This window comes from Schistocerca cancellata, chromosome 1 (genome assembly GCF_023864275.1).
Source record: "Schistocerca cancellata isolate TAMUIC-IGC-003103 chromosome 1, iqSchCanc2.1, whole genome shotgun sequence".
In the NCBI taxonomy this organism is placed as follows: domain Eukaryota; kingdom Metazoa; phylum Arthropoda; class Insecta; order Orthoptera; family Acrididae; genus Schistocerca; species Schistocerca cancellata.
The window spans coordinates 1170247410-1170268998 of NC_064626.1; the positions used below are offsets into that span (position 1 = coordinate 1170247410).

A 21589-nucleotide genomic window follows, 5' to 3' on the forward strand; every position below is an offset into this window, starting at 1 on the left:
CAATGATGTACATAATTATGACACTGGAAGGAAACAGATATTCAGTACTCCACGTTAAGGTTATCCTTCGCACAAAAAAGGGTGCACAATATTGCAACAAAAAATTTTTGTCAGTTAGCCAATGATACAAAGTATCTGACAGACAGCGAAGCAAAATTTGAAAAAAAAGCTGAAGAAGTTTCTCCTTGAAAGCTCCTTATATTCCGTAGAAGAATTTCTGTTATTTTAATGTGTGGAAGGTTGTGGGTAAGGATTACAAACTCACATCTGTACATTTAAAAAAATAAAGTAAAATAAACTTATTAATGTTCAGCATGTACTCAATATATACATAAATTTGCTATATGAAAGTAAAATGACTCATTCCACCTCATTACGATTTATCATGCAAAATGATCGACAGAACATGAAACTAACTAACTAACTATCCTACAGCCAGGCTACCGCTGACACCATGACACCACCAAGAGAGACTACTCCGGTTTTGTGATAGAGTTGACTGGAAAGTGCAGTCCCTCTTCTTCAGTGATGTGAGTAGGTCCCGTCTGTATGTGAGTGATAGACATACAGTGTACAGTATAGATGTGGTGAATGGCACAGTCTGAATTGCATTTGCCCGCACTACAAAGGTCCCACCTCCCATCCTGAAATTCATGGAGTGGGGACCATCATTACCTACAACAAGTGATCTCATTTGGTGTTTTTGAGGGTGTGTGAAACAGTGTTTGCAACATTGAACAGGTTGTTATCCACGTGTTTCTGCCATTTCTTTGACAGGAAAGTAATGTGCCTATACAGCATGACAACACCTGCCCACATACAGCTGCTATGATACAGTGCGCTCTTCATCTCTTCATGGGGTAAAACATTTGGCCTGGCCCACATGAGCACCACGTGTCTCATCAGTCAAACACGTATAAAGTGGGTGGTTACTCGATCTCAACAGCCTGGAAGAACCATTGTTGAACTGCAACAAAAGGTGCAAGATGCTTGAGACAGTCATGGGATGCCATTCGGCATCTTATTGCTCATTTTTATGTGTGAATACACACATACTTTGCCGCCAGAGGGAAGAGGGGAGATACACTATGCATTGGTGAGACTGTTCGGGCAACCTTTTCTGTGACAATGTGTTTCATTTGGTTTGAATTTGTTATCATCTTCTTCCACAATGATGAACTACCTGTTACATCAGCTATCAATCAAATGATCTTGTCCGTGAGAGGGGTGCATTTTTTTCTGGCAGCGTATAATACTAGTGGAGGCTCAAGTTAATGCCAAATAAAATAAACAGCAAGCAGATCTTATTGCACAGACACAGTAAATAAAATTTTGTTCCTTGCTGTCCTTCGTGATGTTGGAGTTTCAGTGGCTAGCAGTGTATCACAACATAGGAAGAGACACCAGAAAGAGTTTCGTAAGAGGTGTAGTGGGTGTGTGAAGGTCGCAGTCAGCAAACCCCATTTGAGGTTGTCTGAATACTGAATGTAGGCCTGCAAGCCAAACAGGAGGCTGACTGACACCGTCACATGTTGCAGTGAGGCGTGCGGGTTGGCATGGTGGTGCTGGTCGTGGTCTTGCCAGCTGGTGGGGGCCGCCGCGCTGCTGGGGCTGGCCGCCTGGCTGCTCACCGTCGCCCTCGACCTCCTGCACCCCCTGCGTCTGGTCGACCGCCTGCACCAGCGGGTCGTGCTCATCACGGGTGAGTCGCCTCGCAAACGACAGCTTACAGCTCTGTATGCACACGCTCTTCCTCCTGTGGTGATACATTGGAGTTTGAGTGTATAATGCAAGACCTCCCCTTACTTCCACTCACAATAATTGGACAGATCAAATTATATGGTATAAGTGTGTATTAGAATAAACTTTACAACGTGCACAGCCAGTGTACCAACTGCGGCTCCTGGCTTAGCAGGGAGACATGCACGCCCATCCACTATGGGTCTCGAAGCTACCTGCCCGGCTGTTACAACGGTGGCTAATCTTACCTGCGCACGCAAAGGACCTGGGAGATCCACTTCTGCATGTAGGTTGCAAGATCTCTCAGCAGGGAGCAGACTATGCTGGACAGCCCGACCTGCCCAGTTTGGAAGCTGCCACTAGATGGCACTTCGAGTGAGTTGCAGAGTCCAAACATACTCCCACTTTAAAATGAGTTTTCTCATTTTACAAGTAACCATAATTTTAACAAACAACAAAACCAAAACAATGAAACACAATAGCAATGCACATAAAACATTTGGGATGCCCACACCACCAAACACCACTGTGACACTGCATGTGAAACACGATGGGTACTAACATGTAGGACACAAAACAACAAAGTATTGACATCATACTGCATAAAAACATGAAAATCAGTACTAACAGCAGTCATCCAACAAGAAAACATCCACAGCTTCTCAAGCTGATCTTATGAATTTGGTAGTGGGCTGTATCATGTACCATTACACAGATCTCAGGGTACACTTAATTGATTCAGTGCTTAGGCAGGGGACACAGTTTTGCTACAGGCCTCTTAATCTGCCCATTAGCAGTTCTCACTCTCACCACATGCACACACTTATCAGAACCAGGGAACAGCTGGTCAATGACACCGAGCCTCCACACCAAGGGAGGCAAGTTATCCTCCTTGACCAGTACATGATCGCCGATCTGGGATTGCCATGCTCCTTCCGATGCCCATTTCCTGCGTTGCTGTGTGGACCACCTCTTCCAAATGGACTGATGCAACTGCTGCACAAGTTGCCATATGTGCAACCTGTCGGCAGGAACCTCAAGGACAGAGGGTTCAGGATGAGCACACAGTGGCTGGCCAATTAGGAAATGACCAGGAGTGAGAGCGGCAGGCGAATCGAGGTCTTCAGAGAGAAGACACTATGGCCTTAAATACAAGCATGCTTCTATCTGAATTAACACAGTGGTCAGTTGTTCAAATGTCAGTACCGCATTGCCGATGACACGTTTGAGATGTGACTTCATGCATTTGATTCCTGCCTCCCAGAGTCCACCAAAGTGAGGGGCATGAGGTGGAGTGAACCTCCAGCTTTCCCTCTAAGGTCGAAAAATTCATCACACCCTCAATAGTAGCATCATTAGAGAAAAAATATTTAAGCTCATTGTCTGCACCTACAAATGTGGTGCCATTTCACTGTAGATGTGAGAAGGTTTCCCTCTTCTTGCAGTAAATCTCCTGAGGGTGGCCAAAAATGAACTTGTTACCAAGTCACTAACTAGTTCTAAGTGGATGACCTTGGTTGCCATGCTAATGAATAAAGCAATATAAGCCTTGGTGGTAACCTTATCCCATCTTCCACGATTCTTTACAGCAATAGGGCATGCATAATCTACTCCACAGTGCTGAAATGGACGAGACTGGATTACTCTAGCTGCTGGTAGCTGACCATCAGTTGAACTGCTGTCTTGGACCTAAGGCTAAAGCATTTTAAACATTTCCTGATAACTCCTCTGACTGTGTTATGCCCATTGGGGATCCAAGACCTCCTACGCAACATAGCCAACAAAAGTTGTGACCCAGTGTGCAACAGATGCAACAGATTTTGATGTTCAGAAATTATGAGAATTTTTGTCAAATGATGCTTAGGCGGTATGATAATAGGATGGCGCTCATCATATGGTACATCAGCATTCATTAATCTCCCTCCCACTCATAACATACCTTCGGCATCAACAAATGGGTGCAAATTCCTTAATTTGCTATCATGTGGAATAGGGGAACTGGCCTTCAACAAAGCGATCTCATTACCATATTCACTATGTTGAGCTGTGCCAAAGGCCCTTTTGATAGCGTTTTGGCATTCCTGTGGAGTTACTGGCCCAGTTATCCTGTCTGATTGTTGAAGCCTAGTATTATTAGCAAACCTCAGTGCATAGGCCAAAACTCTGTAAGTTTTCTCGAATGATGAATATTTACACAGCAGTTCATCACGTTTAATGACTGACACGAAGGATATACACCTTCTGTCAGGCCCATCTTCTACACTAACTGGAGTGCAGGTGTTGCAGTCAAAGTCACGAGTAAATAGCCATGACGGGCCAGACCACCACTGAACAAGTGAACTCAAAGCAGCTGGATTAATACCACGTGATAAGTGGTCAGCAGGGCTATCCTCTGATTTGATATGTCTCCAGTTGGCAACTGAACTCAGTTGCTGGAATTCTGAGACTCTGTTGGCAACAAAAGTTTTCCAGTGACCAGGACTACGCTGCAGCCAACAGAGAACTATTGTGGAGTCCATCCACAAATGAATGTCGCCACTATCTAACATGTCTAAGGCATTGGCCACCTTGTGGAAGAGACTGATTTTTACGGGGGCAACCGGAGATTTGGCTGCAGCCAATAAGACCAACGCACTGTTATTGGGAAGAAGACATTTGACGTATACACATGCACCATATGCCAACTGTGAAGCATCACAAAAACCATGAATTTCTAATTTAACATACTGGGGGCAAGGAATGATCTTCCTGTTAATCAAAATACCATTTAGGGAAGGCAGTTGCACGTGAACAGCATTCCATTCATCAGTGAGGTTGGATGGAAGAATTTAATCCCAATCAAGGCTTAGTTGCCACAAGCTCTGCAAGAACAATTTACATCTTAAGACTGCTCGACGTAAAAGCCCCAGTGCGTCATAGATTGATGCTGTTGTAGACAGGATATTGCACATGGTAACCTTTGAGAACTGATGACTCTTCAGCTGCACATGGCACTGAAATGTGTCAGAGCCAGGGTCCCATAATGTCCCTAACGTTTTTATGGCTTGTTCACCAGTAACAAGGAAAAGACGTTTCTCTGTCCTGCACAGGAATTTTTTCCATGACCTTGTGACTATTTGAACACCATTTCCTCAGTGGAAATCCCCAGAAGCAAGTAGTTGCGTCAGCTAGGTTTGAAGTTCCTGAGCTTCAGTTTCCGTAGCTGATCCACCTAAGAAGTCATCCACATAAAAGCTAGACATCAACACTTGCGATGTCATTGGAAACCTGTTTTGATTTTCCAAAGCCAACTGTCGAAGACACCTGGTAGCAAGAAAGGCAGCAGGGGAGGATCCATAAGTGAGTGTACACAATCTATATGCTTGCATCGGTTCAGACGGTGATTACTGCCACAGAATTCTCTGTAAATTCCTATCATCAAGATGGAGAGACACTTGGCGATGTATTTTTGCTATGTCAGCTGACAGAGGCACATTAAAGGAGCGAAATTTTATAACAATCGAAAATATATCTGGCTGGACAGTGGGACCAACCATCAAGATATCATTGAGAGATACTCCATTAGAACTGGCAGCAGAGCCATCAAATACTGCCCTCAACTTAATAGTGGAGCTGCATCCCTTGAAGACAGCATGATGTGGAAGGTAACACCTTGGACCAAAAATACCTTGAGAATTAGATACTTCCATGTGTCCCAGTTGAACATATTCATGCATGAATGCAGCATATTCCTTCTGCAGATTCGATTGCCTTTTAAATATCCTCTCAAGATGCGCCAATCTCCGAGAGGTTTGTTGTCGTGATTCACTTAAGGGTTTACAGTCAGGTTTCACTGGCAGCCGAACCACAAATCTCCCTTCTTCATCTCATCATGCCATGTGGCGCTGAAAGTGAGCCGCACATATTTCATCCTGCTTACTCATCGTTTTCGTAGACAGTTCCTCTAACTCCCAAAACCTTTGCAGTTTGGCATCTAAATTGTCACCTCTAACAAAGCACGAGCTCACTGTAGAACGAGGCATATTGCATGCAGCTGAAGGCGTCCTACAGGACAAAATCCAGCCAAATTTTGGTTCGGTCAGTGAAGGGTGACTTCAGCCTTTCCTTACAAATAACGTTAAAGAAAACCTCAGCACCAAGAATTAAATCTACTGTGACAGCCTTGTTGAATTCTGGATCAGCGAATGGAAAATTACATGGGACATTCCAGGACCTTGTGTCTATCTTGCTCGCTGGTAGATCACTGGTGAAATTGTCTTCGATTGCCCAAAGTCGTTGAGCCTAGACTACAGTTCAACATTACAGGTGTAAGACACTGAGGCTGCAAAGGCATTGTTTATGCCTTTCACAGGAAACGAATGTTTACTTCGTTTCAGTTTTTATTTCTCTGCCATGTCCTTAGATAGGTAGGACAGCTGACTCTCACTATCTAGCAGAACTCTGCAAACCTGCTGTCTACCCATGCTGTCCTTAATGTTGACAACAGCTGTTGCCAACAAAACATTACAATGGATGTTTGTTTTCCCATTCGTAGCTTGATGGACTGATTCACTATTCTGCCCATTCCTCGGATCAGCAGGCTTGTGGAGAAGTATGTTGTGCCTTCCCTTACGGGTCTTACTAGGAGAAATCTTGCATTTACTCGAGAAATGACTAGAGCGGATGCACAAAAAAACAAAGCTTATTTTTTGTCACATATGCCCGCCACTCACCGACCTTTACTGATTGAAACCCATTGCATTTGGTGATAGCATGAGGTTCACTACAAAAATTACATGACCCCTCAGCATCAGCATTAACCAGATGAGCCCTTTTCACATGTCTCATTTGATTTGAATTATTGACATTTCCTGGGGGATCCTTTGAGGTGTTATCCCTGAACCTGATCAGCTCATTTTGTTTCCAAAAAATGTGTCAGTTGATTTAATGTGGTGAATGTCGACCCAGACATCTTTACCTCGCACTCATGACAGAATTTCTTCTGAAAGAATAACTTCATGAAGTGGAACATCAGGTTTGAGAGCTTCTAAGGCCTTCGGATGGCTACATACGCGATTAATTAGTTGCCTATAATCGCTCGCTGCGCCATGGCCGACCGTAGATACGGCCAACAAAGGCTTAGCATGTCTGGCTGCAATTATTTTTGGGTTATTATAACTCTGCGTAATAAGTCCCCAGGCTATCGACATGTTTCCTGCTGTGGCAGGTATATGCTTCACCTCGCAAAGACATTAAGGTAATGAAGTTTTTGAACGTCATCAACTGAATTGTTATTCATAATGTAACTCAAAAATGTATCTCTGTAAGATGACGACTTAAGGTAGTCGCCTTCAAAATTTGGCAAGTTAATAGTGGGTAGTTTCAAAGAATTGACACTGCCTGACAGATTCAAGCGCAAAGGCTTCGAAAGCTGGGTGTACCTTTTCATTGAACCCTTGACAGTGGTTTCAACTAAGTCCCACGAATCCTCGAATTCTGCCCTGTCCTTTCTATGATCTACTGATTCGTCTTCAGTTTCCAACCGTGTTTGAGACGACTCAAAAACAGTCTGAATCCGAGTCAGTCGACTTAATTTTCATTCCAGCATTTCGATGGTGGCGCTGTCCGCAGACTGTACTAAGCTGGCTAAGCGCGCGTGAATAGCCTTTGCTACACCTCTCTGCTTGACTAATTTCGTTGGAACTTTAGTAGTGGCAACTATTTATTTACAGCTCGTACAAAATAGATACGTGTTTCAAAGCTTTACTGACCTTCAAAGCAGTCACCAGCATTGTGTATAGCCCGTTGCCAGTGATGTGGAAGTCGTAGGATACTCTTAGCAGTGCCAGTCGTGTTGATAGTTCGAGCGGCGCGGTCTATTGCCCGACGAATTTGTAGCAGTTCTAAAGCGAATGCCGTGAAGAGTTTCCTTCAGTTTAGAAATCGAGTTGAACTTATGAGGGCTCAAGTCAGGGGAGTGAAGTAGGTGGTATAGCACTTAGCAGCCCCATCAGTCAACCAAATCAGTAACAGCTTGCACTGTACATGCTTGAGCATTGTCCTGCAAAATGATTGACAGATCCTGCAAAAAGTGTGATCACTTCTGTCTCTAAGCTGGTCGTAGGGTGTGTTCCAAAAATGAACAGCATAGAGACAGAAGTGATGACACTTTCTGCAGGACCTGACCATCATTTTGCTGGACAATGCTCAAGCGTGTACAGTGCAAGCTGTTACTGATTTGGTTGACTGATGGGGCTGCTAAGTGCTATACCACCTACTGCACTCTCCTGACTAAAGCCCTCATAAGTTCAACTCGATTTCTAAACTGAAGGAAACACTTCATGACATTTGCTTCAGAACTACTACAAATTCGTCGGGCAATAGTCCGCGCCGCTCGGACTGTCAACACAACTGGCTCTGCTAAGAGTATCCTACGACTTCCACAACACTGGCAACGGGTTATATACAGTGCTGGTGACTGCTTTGAAGGTCAGTAAAACTTTGAAACACGTATCTATTTTGTACGAGCTGTAAATAAATAGTTGCCACTACTAAAGTTCCAACCCTCGTAATTTGATACTCAGTACAAGCACAGAAAAACGAATAATTTCCAAATGGAAGATTTAATGTGTTTTGCAATAATAGGAAACTATGTACACATCAAATAAATTCTGTCCCTTAGACCTAGGAGATCACTGTCTCCATAATGATAATTTATGAAGAACATTATATATTCACAGCTGTAGCTATTCCCACTTTTCACTTGAAAGAAGTCTGTAATTATTGTTGTTCAACAGTCGATCACTAATGCACCCCGGATTCAGTTGGATGTGCCAGTTTGTTAATAACACGTATGCCTTACTAAAGCACCATCCTCTAGGTGCATCATCTTGTAATTGCAGCCATCCCTGGTGATAATTGTTATGTCTGTAACATCACTTTAACATGTAATTAACCTGCACTAAAATATAGAGATCTACTTCATCTGCAGCGGAGAATGTGTTATTGTCCCAGTTATTGTACCGATCTTTCTCGGTGGCGCTGGCATCGCTCTGTCTTAATAAACAACAGAGATAGAAGTAATACACAACTGAATTAAGGTTCACCCAGAGAAGTATATTTTATATTGATTTCTTATTATGCAAGATACAGTAATTCCGTTTGGCTGTAAGACAATATGCACTAACTACACAAGAACGGTTATGTTGGCTATTGCATCTAGTATCTTTGAAACTAGCATACGTACGTCGCACACTGCTGAGTATTTACTGTTTTTCATTTGTTAAGCATACTCGAGTGTTTAGGGTCCGCTCCTGGTCGGATAAAAGGAAGACATCGAAGTAATTAGAGGCAGGCTGCTAGATTTGTTACCAATAGGTTCGAACAACATGCAAGCATTGTGCACAAGCTCTGAGAACTCAAACGGAAATCCGTGGAAGACAGAAGACGTTATTTTCTAGAAGCACTACTGCGAAAAATGCAGAAAACCGGAATTTGAATCTGACTGTAGAACGACACTACTGCCGCCAACATACGTTTCTCGTAAGGACCACGAAGATAAGATACAAGAAATTAGGGCTCAGACGGAGGTATATAAACAATTGTTTCGCCCTCACTCTTTAACTGCGAGTGGATCAGGTGTGGAGGGGATATATCGATACGCGCTGCTAGCGCCGGTCACGGTCAGGCAAAGCAGCAACTCAGTGACAGTAGTAATTTAAATTAACATAGTGAAGTGGAAGTACGTTAAAAACAAGGTGTAAAATAGATGATGGCGGGAACACGAGCCACGCACGGCTCAGAATACTCCTCGATATCGGTCTCTTTCCACAACGTTTCAGTCCAGAAATCGTGTTCCACGTGCTCTCCAGATGCGAATCCGTCAAGAGTGACTTTCCAGACCAAATTAGGACTCACCTGTGAAAAGAACATTGGCCCACTGTTCGACCATCCAGGTGGTATGTTGACGGTTCCACTCCAGACGTTCCCTTCTTTAAGGACACGCCAGAAGTGAACAGACAGCAGGTTTCCAACAATGAAGGCCTCTCTGTTGAAGTCTTCTGAGGTATTCTGTAAACCATTTGCTTCGATACAACACGTCCAGTGGATGCTGTGAGGTCAGATGCCAGTACCAAGGCGGTACTGCCATGCAATTACAGCCAAATAACGATCCAGACTTTCTGACGTCACACGTTGTCGGCCTGTCCTGGTCTCCAGGGTACAGTTTCGGTCTCTATAAACCGTCGCCTCATCCGGGAAACAACAGAACGATTCACATTAAGCCATTGGGCCACATCAGTTTGCGACTTTCCTGCTTTTTTTCTTCCTACGGCCCTCCACAGCAGAGAGTCTGTAGACATCTTGTCTGTGCCTTACTGCACCGTCTGTGACTGTGTACACAGCAGCTGTGGATGTGGGACTACCCTGAAAACACTATCCCGCTTGATAGGTGCCCTGATTTCATCGCTGGCGTGGTTGTCCGGTGACCGAAATGCCATCTTGCGTGCAGAACACGATCGTACGGACATCTATTGACAGTTTGTACGACCATATCGTGAATTGGACATAGGATGGGAAAATAGCGGTTTGTTACTTTAATTTGTGGACCAACCGGCATTCGCTGTTCCGCCAGAGCGATACGACACAGATAAGAGTCGTTGACGTATTGTTGTCGTCCCAGTGTGAAGTAGTAAAGTCTCGCCTCAACTGTTTTTCTGTGCAGTCCACTAATCCCGGGCGCTTTTGTGTCACATCGTTTGTCACATCACGTATCGTATCGCCTCAATGGGAACTACAATTCCTAGAGCGTACGTTTCTGGAAGAGTCAACCAATATAATGCTTCCTTCTACATATACCTCGCTAAAAGATCAGGAATTTAAAATTAGAGGGACTCAGGTTCACACTGGGGCTTACGAACAATCGTTGTTCCCGTGGGCCATTTCCGAGTGGAACAGGAACAAGAAAGGGGGGGGGGGGTGACAGTGACACAGACAATATTCTCAGCCACATACCAGAACACTACGTGGTGGTTTGCGGAGTTTAGAAGTAGATGTAGAACCATCCACTGCCAGCCTGCACACAACAGGGGGAATGAAAGCACTGTTAAATAAAATAGAGGAAGAGGACACCATCTGTTGGTATTGGCCGATAGTAACGAGCAGCAACCACCCGACAACGTGAAGCAGATATCTTGAAGAAATATTCTGGATTTTACATAATAGAGTGATTGTTAGTTGTGACTTTGTTTGCAAAATACGCTAGTGGCCATTCAAATTGCTACACCACAAAGATGACGTGCTACAGACGCGAAATTTAACCGACAGGAAGAAGATGCTGTGATATGCAAATGATTAGCTTTTCAGAGCATTCACACAAGGTTGGCGCCGGTAGCGACACCTACAACGTGCTGACATGACGAAAGTTTCCAACCGATTTCTCATACAAAAACAGCAGTTGATGGGCGTTGCCTGGTGAAACGTTGTTATGATGCATCGTGTAAGGAGGAGAAATGCGTACCATCGCGTTACCAACTTTGATAAAGGTCGCATTGTAGCGTATCGCGATTGTGGTTTATCGTATCGCGACACTGCTGCTCTCGTTGGTCGAGATCCAATGACTGTTAGCAGAATATGGAATCGGTGGGTTCAGGAGGGTAATACGGAACGCCGTGCTGGATCCCAACGGCCTCGTATCACTAGCAGTCAAGGTGACAGGCATCTTATCCGCATGGCTGTAACGGATCGTGCAGCCACGTCTCGATCCCCGAGTCAATAGTTGGGGAAGTTTGCAAGACAACAACCATCTGCACGAACAGTTCGACGACATTTGCAGCAGCACGGACTATCAGCTCGGAGACCGTGGCTGCGGTTACCCTTAACGCTACATCACAGACAGGGACGCCTGTGATGGTGTACTCAACGACGAACCTGGGTGCACGAATGGCAGAACGTCATTTTTTCGGATGAATCCAGGTTCTGTTTACAGCATCATGATGGTCGAATCCGTGTTTAGCGACATCGCGGTGAACGCACGTTGGAAGCACGTATTCGTCATCGCCATACTGGCGGATCACCCAGCGTGATGGTATGGGGTGCCATTGTTTACACGTCTCGGTAACCTCTTGTTCGCATTGGTGGCACTTTGAACAGTGGACGTTACATTTCAGATGTGTTACGACCCGTGGCTCTACCCTTCATTCGATCACTGCGAAACCCTACATTTAAAGAGGATAATGCACGGCCGCATGTTGCAGGTCCTGTACGGGCCTTTCTGGGTACAGAAAATGTTCGACTGCTGCCCTGGTCAGCACATTCTCCAGATCTCTCACCAATTAAAAACGTCTGGTGAATGGTGACCGAGCAACTGGCTCGTCACAATACGCCAGTCACTACTCTTAATGAACTGTGGTATCGTGTTGAAGCTGCATGGGCAGCTGTACCTGTACACGCCATCCAAGCTGTGTTTGACTCAATGCCCAGGCGTATCAATTCCGTTATTACGGCCAGAGGTGGTTGTTCTTGGTAGTGATTTCTCAGGATCTATGCACCCAAATTGAATTAAAATGTAATCACTTGTGAGTTCTAGTATAATATATTTGTCCAATGAATACCCATTTATCATCTGCGTGTTATCTTGGTGTAGCAATTTTACTGGCCAGTAGTGTATTACGTCTCTAGCCAAAATGTCATTGTTCAATTGTTGCACCAGTGACGCTGACCAAGGACGTCAGTTGGGTAAGTAGGAGAAGGCTGGATTTGGTTGAGAGACGGTGGCCACGTTTTCCAGGCTGCGACTCCGGGTTCGGCGAGGCCCTGGCGCGGCGGCTGGACGCGCTGGGTGTGCCCGTGGTGGCGGGCTGCCTCTTCCCGGAGGGCCCTGGAGCCCAGCGGCTGGTCCAGGAGTGCTCCTCCAGGCTGCGCGTTCTGCCGCTGGACGTCACCTCGGAGCAGCAGGTGCGCGACGCCGTCTCCAGCGTCCGCGACAGCCTGGACGGACGGGGTACGTCTCTGCTACCGCCTTCAACACCAGTATGTGAAAATGAATTAATAGTCCCTTTCTCGAACTTCTACACTGATGAACCATAACGTTTTGACCACTGTCCGAGTCCAAATTGGATACCGCTTGGTGCCGTTGCTGGCACGTTACACCATGTGGGAAGTGTACATTCCCGTTCCTGACTTCTAAGACTAGTAGAGGGGAGTGGGTAGATAATATTTTGAATTGGAACCCATGTGCTATAACCATTTGAAAACATACTGGTAACGTGATCACATCTACAAGTAACTGATCAGTCGTGACCCAGTACATCACTCGTTCTACAATTATCTCTCAAACTTTTATTTTTATACGAACGCATAGCTTCGTGGCGATATACATTCATAAAATTTTCTCGGGCTTTCAGTCCCGTCCAGTGGTTTGAAATCCATGAGCTTTCGGCAGAATTCTCCACGGCCATTGTCAAGTGGTGGTTGTCGAACGTCCTTACGTAGCCGCGCTGTCTTCAGCGACGTCACTGGTGCTCGCTCCATCACCATATATGGTAACGTTTTCACTGCACGCTTACTGCGCCCGTTTCACGTTTCCTATCGCCGGGTTCTAAGCTGTTCTTAGCTGCAGGCCTCCGTCTTTATTAAGGGTGTTGACAGAAATTTTTAACTCGATCGCTTCTTTTATAACACTGTCCCAAAAACTAGTAGTTGTTTCTCGGAAGCCCACCCACACTGGCTTTGAGCACTATGGGACTTAACATCTGTGGTCATCAGTCCCCTAGAACTTAGAACTACTTAAACCTAACTAACCTAAGGACATCACACACATCCATGCCCGAGGCAGGATTCGAACCTGCGACCGTAGCAGTCGCGCGGTTCCGGAATGAGCGCCTTAACCGCGAGACCACCGCGGCCGGCCCCACCCACACAGAACGATATCTGCATGTTACCAGCTATCACCACCCTTCACAGAAATTTCTGTCCTGAGGACATTGGTGCATCGAGAGGAAGCCGTTTCAGACACTGAAAGCCTTCCGTAGCAACTGAGTCACTTACGGAAAGTCTTCCAAGAAAACGGCTACAACAACCGCCAGATTTCGCAAGCCATCTTGACGAAAAAAGAAACGTAAGCAGAAGACCTCCGAGGAGGGCACGAAGAAGCTTGCGTTCTTGCCGTTCTGTGGATCAACAACAGGAGAGATTAGCCGGTTTCTAAAGAAGCATAAAATCGATTCTGTTTTTTTTTAGGGCACCGAATAAAATTAGATAGCTAATGAGGCCTGTGAAAGACGATTTCCGACTCAGAACGCCAAATATCGTGTGAGTGTGGACATTTCTATATGGGACAGACTGTACATAGTACTGAACAGCGCCGTGTGGAACACGAGAGATGTTTTCGCCTACGGTATACTGAGAAATGGTTCAAATGGCTCTGAGCACTATGGGACTTAACTTCTGAGGTCATCAGTCCCCTGGAACTTAGAACTATTTAAACCTAACTAACCTAAGGACTTCACACACATCCATGCCCGAGGCAGGATTCGAACCTGCGACCGTAGTGGTCACGCGGTTCCAGACTGTAGCGCCTAGAACCGCACGGTCACTCCGGCCGGCTCCTGAGAAATCAGCGGTGGCGGAACATACATTAGAAAACGGACGCCGTATTCCATTTGCCGAGCATCTGTTATTACGATGACTACTAGTTTTTGGAACAATGTTATAAAAGAAGCGATCGAGTTAAAAATTTCTGACAACACCCTCAGTAAAGACGGTGGCCTGCAGCTAAGCTCAGCTTGGAACCAACCTTTCGGAAAGTTGAAGCGGGCGCGGCAAATACGCCATGAAAACGTTACTATATACGTCCCTGAAGCGACCACCAGCGACGTCACTGAAGGCAGCGCGTCTGTATAAAGACGGCAGCAGCAATCATTCAAGTCACCACTTGACAAAGGTCGAGGAGAACTCGGCCGAATTCTTGTGGATTTTAAACCACTGGATGCAGCTGGAAGCCCGAGAAAATTTTATCAGTAACTTTTTTTTGCGTCATCAGTCTTCTGACTGGTTTGACACCGCCCGCAAGGAATTCTTCTCCTGTGCCAATCTCTTCATCTCAGAGTAGTACTTGCAACCTACCTCCTCAGTTATTTGCTGGATATATTCCAATCTCTGTCTTCCTCTACAATTTTTGCCCTCTACAGCTTCCTCTAGTACCTTGGAAGTCATTCACTGATGTCTTAACATATGCCCTATCATCCTGTCCCTCCCCCTTCTCAGTTTTTTTCCACATATTTCTTCCCTCGCCGATTCTGCACAGTACCTCCTCATTCCTCGCCTTATTTGTCCGCCTAATTTTCAACATTCGTCTGTAGCACCACATCTCAAACGCTTCGATTCTCTTCTGTTCCGTTTTTCCCACAGTCTGTGTTTCACTACCATGCATTGCTGTGTTCCAGATGTACATTCTCAGACATTCCTCTCTCAAATTAAGGCCTATTTCTCTTGACCAGGAATGCCCTTTTGCCAGTGCTAGTCTGCTTCTGATGTCCTCCTTGCTCCGTCCGTCATGGGTTAGATTGCCTCCTAGGCAGCAGAATTCCTTAACTTCATCCACTTCGTGACCATCAATCCTGTTGTTAAGTTTCTCGCTGTTCTCATTTCTGCTACTTCTCTTTATTTTCGTCTTTCTTCGATTTACTCTCAGTCCATATTCTGTACTCATTAGACTCATCACTCCATTTAGCAGATCATTACTACTACGATACAACTTTACTTTCATAGCTCATCAAATACCCATGCAAAGAACACTTTCGTATACACTTACTGTACATATTATACTTGATATGCATACTATACAGGGTGTTAGAAAAAGGTACGGCCAGACTTTGAGATAACATTCCTCACACACAAATAAAGAAAAGATGTTATGTGGACATGTGTCCGGAAACGCTTAATTTCCATGTTAGAACTCATTTTAGTTTCGTCAGTATGTACTGTACTTCCTCGATTCACCGCCATGATTTCATACTGGATACTCTACCTGTGCTGCTAGAACATGTGCCTTTACAAGTACGACACAACATCTGGTTCATGCACGATGGAGCTCCTGCACATTTCAGTCGAAGTGTTCGTACGCTTCTCAACAACAGATTCGGTGACCGATGGATTGGTAGAGGCAGACCAATTCCGTGGCCTTCGCGCTCTCCTGACCTCAACCCTCTTGACTTTCATTTATGGGGTCATTTGAAAGATCTTGTCTACGCAACCCCAGTACCAAATGTAGAGACTCTTCGTGCTCGTATTGTGGACGGCTGTGATACAATACGCCATTCTCCAGGGCTGCATCAGCGCATCAGGGATTCCATGCGACGGAGGGTGGATGCATGTATCCTCGCTAACGGAGGACATTTTGAACATTTTGAACATTTTGAACAAAGTGTTTGAAGTCACGCTGGTACGTTCTGTTGCTGTGTGTTTCCATTCCATGATTAATGTGATTTGAAGAGAAGTAATAAAATGATCTCTAACATGGAAAGTAAGCGTTTCCGGACACATGTCCACATAACATATTTTATTTCTTTGTGTGTGAGGAATGTTTCCTGAAAGTTTGGCCGTACCTTTTTGTAACACCCTGTATATACTATAAAGTATGGGAGGCTACGCCCCACAAAAAGAGAAAAAAAAGAGAAAACTGACCAATAAACTGCATATTAATTTACCCTTATTCATATCAGGAAGTCAAGAGTTTACACATAGTAAGCTGTTCATAACACGACTTATATACAATGTGACGAGTGATGAAACCTATATGCTGGGATTTACCTGTCTGGGCACTACGGCCTTAAGTGTTATGAACAGGAACCAGAATGAGATTTTCACTCTGCAGCGGAGTGTGCGCTGATATGAAACTTCCTGGCAGATTAAAACTGTGTGCCCGGCCGAGACTCGAACTCGGGACCTTTGCCTTTCGCGGGCAAGTGCTCTACCAACTGAGCTACCGAAGCACGACTCACGCCCGGTACTCACAGCTTTACCTCTGCCAGTACCTCGTCTCCTACCTTCCAAACTTTACAGAAGCTCTCCTGCGAACCTTGCAGAACTAGCACTCCTGAAAGAAAGGATATTGCGGATACATGGCTCAGCCACAGCCTGGGGGATGTTTCCAGAATGAGATTTTCACTCTGCAGCGGAGTGTGCGCTGATATGAAACTTATGAACAGCTTACTATGTGTAAATTCTTGACTTCCAGATATGAATAAGGGTAAATTAATACGTAGTTTATTGGTCATTTTTTCTCTTTTTTTTCCATTTTTGTGGGGCGTGGCCTGCCATACTTTATAGTATATATAGTACGCATATCAAGTATAATATATACAGTAAGTGTATACAAAAGTGTTCTTTGCATGGGTATTTTATGAGCAATAATAGTAAAGTTGAGACTGTGTGTGCACTGCTGGGACAGCGCTACCTAGTGGCCGGTTGTGTACCACTACACTCGCAGCAGCCAAACCGGCGCAGAAGAGGGCAGTGTGATGCCGACCGTTGTTAGTCGAGCTGCGGTCATGTGTCAAACAGTTTTATCTTGTGACTTCGGTTTTATATATCGGATGGAATAGTATGACCATGAGAGCAGTTGTTTTTTTTTTTTTAATTTTTGTGACAATGATTTTATATGAGCTGCTCTCCCTCATGTATCGTTATATCCAAATGATTTATACATGTTGAGCTACATTCAGGTATCTGGTACTGTACTAATCGTAATGTACATAGTGTAACTCATGTAAGCCCTCCCTCAGACCTGTCATGTTATATCTTCACAGATCCGATGATACCACCTTTAGTGTGATGAAACCGGTCGTCTAGTAAACAATATTTAAGCGATCTTGGCTTTCGAATTCTTTCTACAACAGAGTGATCGCCCCACAACACACTATGTGTTCACTACGAAAGAGTCAAAACTAACCAACAGAAAGTAAACAGTGCTTGACAACAGGAAGACAGCCCAAACAACCGAGTACATATCATTGTGGACACAAGTCAAGAAGTAATTTGGTATGAAAAACTTAAGGACGAAAGTAATTTTCGCATGTTGTGTCACCGCCAGGTAACGTAGGTCGATGAAACTTGGACCAGTCGTAGAAAGTAGTGTTACAGTGTACTACAAACGGTAACTCAAAGATATACGCAATCAGGAGAAGAGAAATGGCACTTTTATCAAAGACAGTAATTACACTGAAATCACGGCGATTTATGATGGTTCCCTAGACATTACAAACGGCGGTAAAGCTATTGGATGGACTTTGGTGCATGTGTACTTGCTGCTATACCTCTCCCGAACTCATGACATCTTGGGTGTACTGACTTCCAAACATTCCAACACGGTAGCCTCAACGTTATTGTGACACTGTACTCCCTCCCCACGTGCGTCTTTTCATGAATGCATTCTCTCATGACTTCATTTTCATGGATGACGATCCGCTGGTGGATCCGGAGCTCTTGTAACGAGAGGATATTTGGCGAATGGGATGGTCTGCCCATTATCACGACGAAAACCCCATCGGGCACGAGTGAGGTGCGTTGCGGTCACGTATTGTCCCACCCTCACTTCCACCAGCAACCGTGCATCAGTTGCCAACTGCGTTGGTTTAGGACTGGAACGCCCCCCCTCCCCCCCCCCCCCCCATCCCCCACTAGAACTCCAAACCAACATGGGGCCAGCGCTGGAGCATGTTGCAAAGCATGTACTGGTCTCTGTGGCGATCACACACACACACTATTAAAAATCATGTCGAGCCTTTTGTAATATCCAGGGGATCATTATAAGTCACGTCTCGCTGCGTGAAGTAAAGTGTTATTTCTGTTCGTCTCATTGTGTATTTATTTGTTATCTTCTTTACTATACTGTAGCAATTCTTTTTGCATACGGTTCAAGTTTCATCTATCTCCGTTACTTCGTAGTGACACGTCATGCATAAGTCACATTCGTACTTGTGAGGTAAAGGGCGACTCGTCGCGCCCTGAAAATATTCTAAATTCGGAGGAAGCAGTGGTCGCACGGGCCGCTTGGCTGGGCGACCACGTGGTGCCACACGCTAGCCGGACGATAGGGATAGCCCCAGCGCATGTTCCAGCCGCGTGGCTGGGAATTACGCTGTGACGAGGACGATGCTTTGTGTCGATGAAGGTGATGTCTAGGCCGGGAGTGAACAAGATGGCGGACTTTGTGAAACCTTAATGGCAGACATTTCACAGTTCGCATAGAAATTAATAGCAGCCAGATGAATCATGATACCTCAAAAAGAAACATGTAGATTACCATTATTTGCACGACGATTCTGATGGTGTAATAAGATTTTCAATATCTTTATTAGTTTAAAGTTTAGCATCTGACTCTGAATTATATAAGTAACACCCAGCAACGAATTTCCAAAATATAAACGCTTCATCCGATTTTGTCAATCGCCGTGTCTTTAAAAAGCTGTTAGTGTAAATCTAAATTGGTATGAATTACAGGCATGTAACTTAAATAGTACATGTGTTATTGAAGGTCAAACTGGCCGATTACTATCGATCGCGTCAGGCCATAAGTACTCCACAGTTACGCGAAAAAACAGTAGCAGTATGTTTATAAATATATTGATTCTTCTATGTCTTTGTTAATATCCGATATATGCTATACACGAAGAAAGTGTTCAATTATTTACTGTGTTTTAGAAAGCACAGAAACATTAGACTCCTGGTCTACCTTTTGCTTCTTTTCTTTTGATATACCTTTATTTGACTGTTTATGTATTTAATAATGCGTGTTAGAGCGTGTTTATGGTCCAGCCGTGGAATATTTATTTAATTTCAAGTTATTCAAATGTAAAACCCGTATTTCGAATGTGTTTCATTATGTTTGTGTGGGTGCATTAGCTTGAAGACATAGCGCGAGCGCTCTAGCCAGTCACAGCGCTCGTGAACAGTGCGGTAGTTCGTAACGGTACGACACTGGACACGGGAAATGCTGGACGCGACGGCGCGGCGAACGCACTGTCGCGGGAGACACTTGGAGTGTGGAGCGGTTGGCGCTTGGTCGCGAGAGACAGAAATACTTCGGAGTGCGGACCTGTGAACTTGTGAGACTTCCGAGGTTCCTACAGTGAAGACTTAGTGTGCGTTTAGACGTGAATATATCTCGAGCTATGTTGTTGTTCATAACTAATTACGTACAGCAGGAATCTATTGTTTCTCTGTTATTCAACTTATATTTTATTTAATTGCTGGACCATAGACACCAATAAGTGTTTTGCAGAAATATACCGCATTCTCAAAAGTACTTCTACTATCGTACTCATCATTTAAACTCGTTAAGATAGTACCTGCAGATTTTATTTAATTGCAATCTTTCATTTATAAATTTATATGTTACATTCATATTCGCAATTGCCGAGTGATAAAAACTTTCGGCCATTCGATACAAAAAATGGTTCAAATGGCTCTGAGCACTATGGGACTTAACATCTGTGGTCATCAGTCCCCTAGAACTTAGAACTACTTAAACCTAACTAACCTAAGGACAACACACACATCCATGCCCGAGGCAGGATTCGAACCTGCGACCGTAGCAGTCGCGCGGTTCCGGATTGAGCGCCTAGAACCGCTACATTCGATACATGTTTGTATTCGTACTGTAGACTTTAGACTCAGCAGTATTTGCCTGTAATGCGCCAACTACGTATCCCAGCCCTTAGACAACGAAACCAGTCAAAACTTTTAATATTGCATCGTTGAGTCTGAGGTTGCGTAGTAATTTAGAAGCCAGCATACTTAAGTTTTGCACCACCTGTATATTTATTGCAAGCCTTTTCTACTATTTTCTCTAGTTTATCTCAATAATGTCTCAAGCAAGAATTTAGAACACCTTTTTTTAAAAAAAATCTTTCTTTGTGAGGAAATTAATCGAAATCACGTATTATGAATCTCACCTGCCAAATAAAGTACCAACAGAAACAACAATACACCAAGACTCAGCAACAGCTAAAAAAGAATACTATTAAAAACTAAGTACACTTGGTCCAGGGAAATTAAGTTCATAATCTTGATACAGAATGCCAATAAAACACATGATTCAACATTTAATTCTCAAATTTCAGTTAGGAAAGAACTTATCAAAAAACATTGTAGACACTGATATGAAAATTCATTTAATCTAACAACTTCCACAGAACAGCAAATTAAATGAGAAGATAAATCAATAGAGCAATTCAAACTTCCTGGCAGATTAAAACTGCGTGCCGGACCGAGACTCGAACTCGGGACCTTTGTCTTTCGAGGGCAAGTGCTCTACCGTGTGAGCTACCCAGGCACGACTCACGACCCCTACTCACAGGTACTGGCGGAATTGGAGCTGTGAACATGGTGGTAGCTAAGATAGTATATCACTTGCCCGCGAAAGGTAAAGGTCCCAAGTTCGAGTCTCGGTCCGGCACACACTTTTAATCTGCCAGGAAGTTTCATATCAGTACACACTCCGCTGAAGAGTGAAAATCTCATTCTGGGAACACCCCCCAGCTAAGCCATGTCTCCGCAGTATCCCTTCTTCCAGGAGTGCGCGTTCTGTAAGGTTCGCCGAAGAGCTTCTGTGAAATTTGGAGGGTACGAGACGAGGTACTGGCAGAAATGAAGCTGTGGGGACGCGCCGTGAATCGTGCTTGGGTAGCTCAAATGGTAGAGCAGTTGCACGCGGAAGGCAAAAGTTCCGAGGTCGAGTCTCGGTGCGACACACAGTTTTAATCTGCCAAGAAGTTTCATATCAGCGCTTACTCCACTGCAGAATGGAAATCTCATTCTGGAATAGGGCAATTATGACTAACTCGACTGTGATGAGGGTGAAGTTGACCAA

General features: G+C 44.5%; 1 protein-coding gene and 1 non-coding gene across 3 annotated transcripts in view; one reads left to right on the plus strand and one right to left on the minus strand.

The window, feature by feature from the left end:
- The window catches only part of LOC126093935 (short-chain dehydrogenase/reductase family 9C member 7-like), a 151994-nt gene that overhangs the window by 35399 nt on the left and 95006 nt on the right, over window positions 1–21589 (plus strand). For both annotated transcript variants that reach the window (XM_049908758.1, XM_049908759.1), the window contains exons 2-3: window positions 1539–1702; window positions 12506–12718. In XM_049908758.1, the coding sequence (XP_049764715.1) occupies window positions 1539–1702; window positions 12506–12718 (377 nt within the window). The remainder of the gene's footprint in view (window positions 1–1538; window positions 1703–12505; window positions 12719–21589) is intronic.
- Window positions 16636–16710, minus strand: Trnas-cga (transfer RNA serine (anticodon CGA)). Its single transcript has one exon. It is a non-coding gene; the product is annotated as a tRNA-Ser (tRNA).